The 10,703-nt window shown below is 35.0% G+C and overlaps 1 protein-coding gene across 1 annotated transcript; it reads left to right on the forward strand.

Annotated features, from left to right (window-relative positions):
• The first annotated feature begins 1,586 nt into the window (after positions 1-1,586).
• Positions 1,587-9,257, forward strand: LOC108219137 (T-complex protein 1 subunit alpha). The gene is made up of 17 exons (XM_017392426.2): positions 1,587-1,862; positions 2,633-2,697; positions 3,025-3,114; positions 3,218-3,304; positions 3,389-3,448; positions 3,626-3,676; positions 3,929-4,024; positions 4,490-4,555; positions 4,743-4,960; positions 5,288-5,384; positions 5,907-5,993; positions 7,057-7,191; positions 7,403-7,507; positions 7,819-7,947; positions 8,030-8,133; positions 8,681-8,771; positions 8,876-9,257. Exons 1-17 carry the CDS (start codon positions 1,796-1,798, stop codon positions 8,960-8,962), a joined length of 1,635 nt encoding a protein of 544 aa, XP_017247915.1. The 5' UTR covers positions 1,587-1,795; the 3' UTR covers positions 8,963-9,257.
• The last annotated feature ends 1,446 nt before the right edge of the window (positions 9,258-10,703 follow it).

Below are 10,703 nucleotides of genomic sequence, written 5' to 3' on the forward strand. Positions count from 1 at the left end.
TAAAGTGTGGAACGAAATAAACTGTTTGAGAAAATATTTCCACCTGCACCAATCAGTAGCCTAAGTACACTCACTTGGTCTAATTACACCTAACCTAGGGGACGCCGAAGCGTAGTCGAGGATGTAAGCACTAAGTGCCACCTCAATAGGCAGACATCTTAAATCATAGGAGATTATAAGCAATCATTGAAAGTACTCGAAGCAGGGAGAGTGACCCGCTTGTGGTGGAAAACATGTCACTTTCTATGCATACCGAATCAAGGTAACATACACGGTTTTGCGGAGGGTGGAAAACAACCAGAATCAGAAATAAGCCGCGGATGAGCATCATGAAGAGAAGGCATAACTGAGGAAGGAAGAAGGAATGACCTGGCACCACAGAGCTCGCGATTGATTCACCCGTCACCATCTATACTTCAGCAGGCAACACGGATATGAATACAACTAAAGGCACATCAGTCGAGTAAGTGTGAATTGAATTTATATATACTGACTATGATTGTGATGACTATACAGAATTTGGCTGGACCTGAGGAGAATGATGAGGCAGACGAAGCGTTTGCGCAACACTTTGAATTTGGCGCTCATCAACCGGGAGATTGGTTCGAGGAAAGAAGGTGCATTTGGTTTCAACTGAGGTGATTGTGTGTATATGCAGACTATACAATGTGTGATAGATGGTTTCGGGGTAGCTACTAACCGGCTTTGGGTATCTGTCCCAGGTTTTATCATTTGCTTCTTCTTTCAAAGATTGCCCGAGTCCTTTCATCTCAGCTGGATCGATCAAGCGGAGTAAAAAAGTCTTTTCACTTGATTAAAAAGTCTCAGCTTTTTTCTTGCTCAGCCAGCCCCATGTTGGGCTATTATTAATATAATAGATAATAGATAGATAATAGATAGATTGATACTAGCTTCAATTATATAATTGTCGATAAGTTTTATAGTCGCTTGGCTAGACTGCCAGCATTACAAAGAGATATTATTTATTTCGTACTTACGACTTTTCTATTATCTTTCTAAATAGACGCCTGGTAGCATGTGTTGCTATTTCTCATGGATGCTGGAGATTTTATGGTGCATATGTTGGATGCAGATTGAGATTTTTGATATTAGAAGCATATCACTTTTTTTGAATTTCAGTGTATTTTCGAATGCAAATGTTAATAGATTGGAATTATGGAAACACCTTGATCCTGTTACTTCTGATGTACTTCTGTTTGTTTTAAGTTGAACTTAAAATTTTCCAACTTTAATTTGCTATTTGTAGTGGTGCATGAATCAAAGTTTTATTCTTTTTTTATGTATGAACACTTAATTGATGTTTTTGATTTCAAATTTTAATTTTAATTAACCAATAATACATGATTTTTATAGGAATTTTGTTTTTTTTAAACCTGAAACCGAAATCAAACTGAAATAATTCAGTTGATTCGGTTCGATTTAGAATGATAATTCGGTTCAGTTCGATTTCAAAAATAAAATAAAGAATTGTTTTTCATTTTTTCAGTTAGATTCGGTTTCAAACTTCGGTCAGTGCTCATCTTTGCACTCAAGTATAGTCAAAAATCACGGCCCATCAAAATTTTAAACAGGCCGAAGCCCAGAGCCGAGTACCGAACGCAAGACACGGCGTCGTATTGACGAGCCCTCCCAACCTAAACGTAATACAAACCCTGAGGTAGTAGTGAACTTCCCGATCTAGGGTTTTACTCAACACTCCCACTCTTCCATTTTCACTCCAGAGAGCTATAATATATACATTCACACATCTGCATATCCATATTTTATATACTAAATGGCGATCGGTAATCCTGATATTCTCGGTGATCGACAGTCTGGTCAGGATGTTCGCACTCAAAATGGTACTCATCTCTCTCTCTCTCTCTCTCTCTCTCCCTCCCTCCCTCTCCCTCTCTCCCTCTCCTCTCTCTCTCTCTCTATATATATCTCTCTCCTCTCTCCTCTCCCCCCCTCTCTCTCCCCCTACCTCTCCCCCTCTCTGTGTGTGTGTTGTTTATTATATGTTGATTTGTGGTGAATATATGTTTTAATGATGTGTAGTTGGTGAAGTTCTGTCACTTGCGTGTATATTGAGATGTAATTTGCAATTTTTGTGTGTTAATTTTTCGTAATTGTAAAGTTGTATGATTTGGTGAATTGAGTTCTTGTACTTAGGGAATGGAACGGGATGTAATTGATTCGCTTACTTTCTTTGTGGAAGCTTATTAGTTTTTCGGTAAATTTATATGTATCTGTATGTTGTTATCTCATTGTTAATTCGTGATTTTTTAAACAAAATTAAATTAGTGGACTGGGACTGGATTGTATTGTGTGCAGTGTATGATTATGATAAGCAATTTAGAATCTGTATTGGTAACACTTTAATATTTTAGGTATGTAGTGAAAAATGTGTCCTCTTTTTAGAGATTGAGGGGAAATAAGACCTTTTTTTAATTATGTTACTAGATTTAAGCACTGATGATGATTTACGGAGTTATGTTGTAATAATTTAATATCAAGAGAACATGATGAATTTGGATGATGAATTTTCTCGTAATGTATGTAGCTGCATACAATACAAGCCATTTATTTGTTTCATTTTTAAATAACGAGTTTCATTTTAAATGCACAGTTATGGCATGTCAAGCAGTTGGTAATATTGTGAAGACATCACTAGGCCCTGTTGGTCTTGACAAGGTTTGTATTCACCGATGAATATATAAGATTCACTCTCAAATTATCTTAGCCATCTTTTTTATATAGTAGATAGTAGATGAGAATCAAACAATAGTCCATTTTGGGCTATGAAGGGGCTCTATGAATTTTCAACTTCACCAGCTTTGAAAATTCTAGCTGCTTTGTGATAATTGTATATCTGTTTTGATGTCATTGCTATTAGATTTCATGCGTTTAAACTCAAATCTTAAGAATTATATCTGGTTTTATAAAAAAAATTTAAAAGATTTTGTATTATTATCGTTGAAATGAAAACTCATTGCTGTTGCTTTTACATCCATTTTTTAGATGTTAGTTGATGATATTGGTGATGTAACTATCACAAACGATGGTGCTACAATACTGAAGATGTTAGAAGTTGAACATCCTGCTGCTAAGGTAGAGCAATTGTATATATATTTGTACCTCATATTTTGCAACTTCGTAATTTGGATCTTCTTGATGACTTCATAGTATTTACCACTTATTGTGGCTCTCACAGGTTCTTGTTGAATTGGCTGAACTTCAAGACAGAGAAGTTGGAGACGGGACAACTTCAGTCGTAATTATAGCCGCAGAGTTGCTTAAAGTGATGATCCACAGTTTTCATATTTTCTGAAATACCTACTGATTTGTTCTTTTTATATTTTATCTAACTTGTTGTGTCATGCAGAGAGCAAATGATCTTGTGCGAAACAAGATACATCCAACATCCATAATTAGTGGATACAGAGTGAGTTCCTCTCCCGCTTTGAACTAAATTTAGTACATTTGGTAATCTAGTTAATATTCAACTAAAATTTTCTTCAGTCTCTTATTTTCATTTTGCTGAAAAATTTTCTATGGTTTTCAGTCTTGCCCTGTGCTGTACAATTTCTTATAATATACTCGTATCCACCAAATTTTGCAGCTTGCAATGAGGGAAGCATGTAAATATATTGAGGAAAAATTGGCCGTAAAGGTAATGCACAACTGTGAAATTATATTTTAGCTTTATATTTGTATAAGTGCTAACAGCTTAATGCCACGGTTTGAGATAATCGTGTTTGAGGATCTGGTTAATGATTGCATATTTTAAACAATGTCTTATTGCTTAGTTCTTATTGGGAGTGACTATATATGTGCTACAATAGATATAGCATGTGTATTAAATATGTGATGTGTTCCATAACAGAAAACATCTCAAACAAGGCTTCTATGATTACCTTTGTAGGTTGAGAAGCTTGGAAAAGACTCTCTTGTAAACTGTGCCAAGACAAGCATGTCATCAAAGTTAATTTCTGGTGACAGTGACTTCTTTGCAAACTTGGTATGTATGTGCTGATATAAATATATTTTGGTAACATGTCCTTGCAGTTTAATAGTTTTGCTTAAAGTTACTTAATTAACTACTCTTGTAGAGATACCTTCTTGCCGATGATGTTTTATTCTTTTTTGCTGTCATTTTTATTTAAATAATATAGATTGGTTTTTTATACTATTGTATTAGTTCCCAATGGATATACGTAGCTGTTGTGTACAAATTAGCAGGAAATACATTAGTGATCCATGGGGCATGAGTAAGCTCTTAAATATTTACGGATATAATATTATAGAAACAGAGAAGCTACATATCTTTAGAGCTGTACACTGGTTGCTTAACCCTTTCAATGAATTTTGTCAAATTCTCGTTGTAACATTTTATATCTCACATGAAAGTTTGTCCTCTTTTCTTTGCATAACTGATGCTTGCATGGGTACATTTGAATCTTATAATGTGTATCTTTGTTCGAAGGTTGTGGAAGCAGTACAAGCATGTAAGATGACCAATGCACGCGGTGAAATTAAATATCCAATAAAGGTTGGTTAAATATATCCAGTACCTCCACACAGGTCATTTTACTGCTTGGTGCAAGAATGTGTGATTCAGTATGCTATAATGTCATGATACTATGTAATTATGCTGCTTATTTCTGTGTGATTAATTGTGCAGATGTTCTTGTTTCAAATTTAAAATACAATTAACAATTGCTTATTTTTTTTGATAGGGTATTAATATATTGAAGGCACATGGAAAAAGTGCTAAAGATAGCTACTTGCTAAAAGGTTATGCTCTTAATACTGGTCGTGCTGCACAAGGCATGCCAATGAGAGTTGCTCCTGCCCGAATTGCCTGTCTCGACTTTAACCTTCAGAAGACTAAAATGCAGATGGGTGTTCAAGTTTTGGTCAGTGATCCTCGGGAGTTGGAAAAGATTCGACAAAGGTATTCAATCCTGTTGTAAATACGCGACAAAGGTGGTCAATCTTATTATAGATATGAAAAATGCTTATTACTAGCAGATGCATGCATGGAATCCAATTTGTCTATCATAAGTGAATTATTGCATAGATGAATTGCTTTTCTTGAATGTTTATTGCTAGAAATGGGGCTGGCACTACATCCAGTTTTCCTTTAAATAAGTGATGAACTGATTATTATTGATTAAACATGGTTTTCATGTCGCAGATATCTGTCATCTGTTGCTCGCTAATATCAGTTCTTCCCATTTGCGAGTTAAATAATAACTCATTTTCTATTCTGTTTAAACAGGGAAGCTGATATGACAAAAGAGAGAATCGAGAAGCTTTTGAAGGCCGGAGCCAATGTTGTTTTAACGACAAAGGGAATTGATGATATGGCATTAAAGGTAATATATATTATAATTTGATAAACAATCTCTCGAAATCCAGTGTCCTGCATGGAAAAACATTATAGTATGTTAAGTATGCAAGGCATGCGAATGGTGGCTGAGGTCACCCTAGCTATATGCAAACAATTTTTCTAGGCAACATCGTGCTAGTGTTGTATAACTTTCTAAAATTTAAACCAGGGAAATATAGTTTATTTGATCAATTTGTATTCTGTTCTTGGTTATATGTATTAGTGCACTTGTATGGCGTTGTGTGTTTGGAGAACACGCAAGGACAATTTTTCTAGAATTTGTTATATTATTCATCTTATAATAAGTAGACCTTTCAGTATGTGTGCAAAGGGTAATAATTTTAATATTGTCTTTTTACTGTCACTTGCTTCTGATTAGTCTGTGTGCATTGTACATTATTTGTTTTTATATCTTCATACACAATTTCTTTATCCAACTAACTCCCCATTTGGACTAAACCTTGGATATGCTTATGATGGTTATATGCTGTATATTTCATTTCTGCAGTACTTTGTTGAAGCTGGTGCAATTGCTGTCCGCCGTGTTCGGAAGGAGGATTTGCGTCATGTTGCCAAGGCTACTGGTGCCACTGCAGTATGTATTTGACTTGCCTAATTGACGTCTAAGTTGGAGTGCATGTGTTTTTCCCACTGTTGAATATATTTTTGTTTAGTTTTTTTATTGTAGATTTAAGTGACACATTAGTAGATGGTTAAGTGCTATTTAACTCACCAAATATTGGAATAGGGTTCTACAAGGATGAGATTGCTTTACACTTTACAAATATTTGTATGTCAGAAATGGATCTCTAGTCCTGGATTGTGTTCCCATGAAGTTCTAAACCACTAAAATTTTCAACTATGAATAATTAATAAAGAAAATAAAAATAATGAACACCAGAGTCATGATTGGAAAGAGAAAAGAAGAGTGATTTGAGCCAGATGACTTAAAATTGATGTCCAATCTACAAAATGTTTGAAATGTTAAAGGAATTAGAGACCAAATATAAAGGCAAAAGGTTAGCTAAAGAATATATAGTATCAAAAAAGGAGATTAAACCAATTGTTATCACGGCATTGCCAAGGCGACTACATTATGCCCTATAACGCTCTTAGATAATAGAACTGTTAACAGGGTCATATCGACCCTTGGTATCTGATCTACTTGCCCTCATATCCGTTTCATGGGATCTAACGTTTATATACCTTGTATTATGTACCAGAAAGATATGTTCTGTGCAACGTTGGATACATATGTCGAGATAATGCTTATTGTCATAACTTGTGCTGCACATTGGTGACTAATGTCCTGCTCTTGAGCTCCCAGCCTTGCACTGTCACCAGCTATTAATGTCAACGCTCATCTTTTGTTGTCTCTTGTACTATGTTAATGTAAATCATAGTATATATAGATTAAAATACAGAATCTTTTGTTGTCTCTTGTACTATGTTAATGTAAATCATAGTATATATAGATTAAAATACAGAATGTGAATGTGTTGCTGTCTGGTCAATTTGAGGGTTGTCATACTTAGGTATATCTTCCAATATGTTTTGTATTTGTATTTGTATTTCTAATACATGCCAATGTATTTTGTCTTCAAATTTATTTACATAAAGTTATATTAATAATATGTATTTTACTAAATAATTTATAGGTTTCTACATTTGCTGATATGGAAGGAGATGAAACGTTTGATTCGTCCTTTCTCGGACATGCAGATGAGGTGGTGGAAGAGCGTATTGCTGATGATGATGTAGTTATGATAAAAGGAACCAAAAATTCAAGTGCGGTAAGGGTTTTTCTTTTTGGTTTAATGGCTGCTGTCAAGTTAATTTTCTACATACTGAATATAATGTGTGGTTGTTGATGTTTGGTACAGCTACTATTCCCACAACATTCTTCCAGAAACTAATATTTTTCTAATGTACTTAAATTTTCTGACGTTCTGTGTTTTGTTTTAACTATAATTATTCTTGAATTTAATGGGCATTTTTTTCCAGGTTTCACTAATACTAAGAGGTGCCAATGATTATATGCTTGATGAGATGGATAGGGCATTGCATGATGCTCTGTGCATAGTCAAGAGGACATTGGAATCGAACACGGTAAAGCAATGCCTTCTGTAGTCTATTTTTGTTATATATTACATCTATTTAATAAGCCTTAATGTCTTAAACAGAAAGCTCTCTTGAGCTTTTAGAGTTTTAGTTATTAATAAATATAATATGTGGAAAAATAAAGCAGAGCACAACTGTAGTATAATTAATTAATAGCGCAAACTTTTGATAGAATAATGACTCGTTCAATCTTGAAATGCAAGATGATTTGCTGTAACCATGCTCAGATGGTTCATGGTTTTGATTCTGTTGCAATATATGGATATTATTACCAAATCGACTAATTCTCTACAAAACAGGTGGTCGCTGGTGGAGGTGCAGTTGAGGCTGCTTTGTCTGTCTATCTGGAGTATCTTGCTACAACTCTAGGTTCTCGTGAACAGTTGGCAATTGCGGAGTTTGCTGAATCGTTATTAATCATTCCTAAGGTATAATATATTTTACATTTATTTTTTCCAGGTCTATTTCAATTTTTCAATGGAATTGTTTTTAAACAATTGCCCTGTACAGGTTCTTTCAGTGAATGCTGCAAAGGATGCAACCGAGTTAGTGGCAAAGTTGCGTGCTTACCATCACACAGCACAAACCAAGGCAGATAAGAAGCATTTGTCAAGGTAATACGGTCTGTGTTTAAGTATTACATTTATGTTGCTGTGAAGAAACAGCCCTGCGGTTAACCAGAGTGACTGGCTGATCTTTCTGTTCCTCCACTTTCAAGGCATATTGTTTTATATAGTGAAGTAATAAATAGAATCGGCAACATCTTCCGTAAGAATAAAAGAAAAGAAAACTTTTTTACTTTCTACAATGTAAATTCTTATTGGTACAAATCTACCTTCATTTGTGTAAATATTGTCAAATTTTTTCTTCTTGCAATGCTTGCTACAAGTCTAATTGCTGGTTTACAGTTTAATATAACATCTCTCGATTTTTGTACTGCATGTTGTAACAGATCTGTTACAGTTATAGTGATTAGCATCAATCTGCCAATCAAGTATTGGTGCAAAATCTGAGACTAACATTTAGGATAAATAAAATGGAGTCGTTGAGCGTGTACAAGACGGATATGTAGAGAACATGCTAGATAGAACTGGAGATTGCCTAATCTTAGAGAGTTTCAGCAACATATTTATTTCATGATTCATCTTTCTATACCTGCAGCATGGGGTTGGACCTGGTGAAGGGATCAGTGCGTAACAACTTAGAAGCTGGTGTGATTGAACCTGCAATGAGCAAAGTAAAGATATTACAGGTAAAGAGGCCCCGGTGTAAATGGATATGTGGTTTTATATTATGCTACTATTATACCTGATTTCAATGAATGTATCTAAACCATGGTGTTTTTAACTGCATCAGTTTGCAACCGAAGCAGCAATAACTATTCTTCGAATTGATGACATGATAAAGTTGGTCAAAGATGAAAGCCAAGATGGACAGGATTAGTCTGCTTTGACATGTGCAAGTACCCTGGCCGTATTGCTTGTGGGGAAACTTAAGAAAGTATGCATTTCTGGATTGTGCGTAAGATGGCCACCATTGTTGATCCTAATGTTTTCAGTGAAGCTTTTGTGGCAGTTGTATTCTGATGGTCATTGAGAACATGAGAACTCGTGGCAATATTGTTTTTTCCATTTGTCTAAAAATTTTATTAGTTTGTAATCTAGAAAGTTTTGCAGTTTGTATTTTAAAATTTCTGAGATCGTTAGCAAATGGAAAAGCACTGACTCTTTTTGTACTAGTATTTTTGTAGTGTTGATGCCTAATTTATTTGTGAAGTGCTAATATTCTGAATTGATATATAAATTCACCAAATTAATCAATCTAGATTGGTCAATCTAGATTTGAATTAACTATAAAAATAGTCCTACCCAAAAATGATGGTAAAAAAGTTTTTCGATATCTTTGGCATTATATTTAATGCATCAATAGTTGGTAACCTCAAGCCGGGAGAAATGTCTAGTCAAAATCTGAAATAGAGTTGAGCTACCAAATGAGTTGAGTTGCTAATACTGCCCATTTTACAGATCATTCTAACCTATTATTGGTCGTAATTGGCATGTTGTCCACATTGGAGGACATAGTTTGGAAGATGTTACTACTTGTTTTTAGGTGGTTGATTTTGTCAGGAAGCATTGTGGGAGCTTTTGTATGGCAGCTCTAATAGAGACACAAGTGCATTATTTTCCATACAAACTTGTGTACTCATGGGCCTTAAAAATCATATAGCTTGACGCTTTGCCATAGTTGAGGGCTCCAGGATTTACATGTCATTGCAAGCATGTTTTCCCATAGTGATGATGTCATTCCGACGTGGACGAAGAAGATGTGGATTAGTCTATGAGATGTACTTGATTACATGAAGATTTTAAATCAAATGAGTACAAGTTAATAGTAATGAAATGTTGAAGAAAATAGCATTGGGAAAAAGAGGAGTTTCAGAGATGAAGCCATTTGCTGACTTGTATATTTTGTTACAGCACAAAGGAGTCTCTGAAACTGAAAGAGTGGAGGGAGTGTAGTTTGGAAATCCAAAGACGTACTCCCCTCTTTAAGGTTGTCATATGATAATTTACCTGTTTCCTGTATTCCGGTACCATACCAAAGGATTCTCGCATCCACAAAGATGCATTGATGCAAATATGGATGGCATTGGGATTCCACTTGCCTAAAGGAAGTGATGCGAAGATGGAAGATACTGATAGCGAATTCTTCAATATTAAGCTCTATGGCGAAAATAGAGCTTAATCTTAAGTTAAGCTCTATGGCGAAAATGCAAAGAAGCAAGGCAGGCAAAACTTTGTCCAAAGTCTAATCTTGAGAGTTTGTTGCTAAACTGGAAAACTGATTAATATTGAAAGATGCCCTTCACTTTCAGTGTGAGTTCCGCAATTGAAAAATTGAAATTAGACGAAATTTCACAGACAATCAAATTTGGAATCTCCTTTCCTAATTTGATGATCTTCTCGTCTTTGCTCCCAGATACAATAGCAAGACTTCCATCTCTTAAGAGTTTAGCTAGTGATCCGGAAATGTGAGGATTTAGAGAGTTTGCTATTGTCCACACGAAAGTGATATTATACCACCCGCGTTACAATATTGTTCACAATAATTTTATCTGAGACTTCATTTTGATGCGTAGTCAATGCTTTATAGTTCTGGACTGCTTATGCATGGTTTCTAATTT

This window comes from Daucus carota, chromosome 4, assembly GCF_001625215.2.
Source record: "Daucus carota subsp. sativus chromosome 4, DH1 v3.0, whole genome shotgun sequence".
In the NCBI taxonomy this organism is placed as follows: Eukaryota; Viridiplantae; Streptophyta; class Magnoliopsida; order Apiales; family Apiaceae; genus Daucus; species Daucus carota.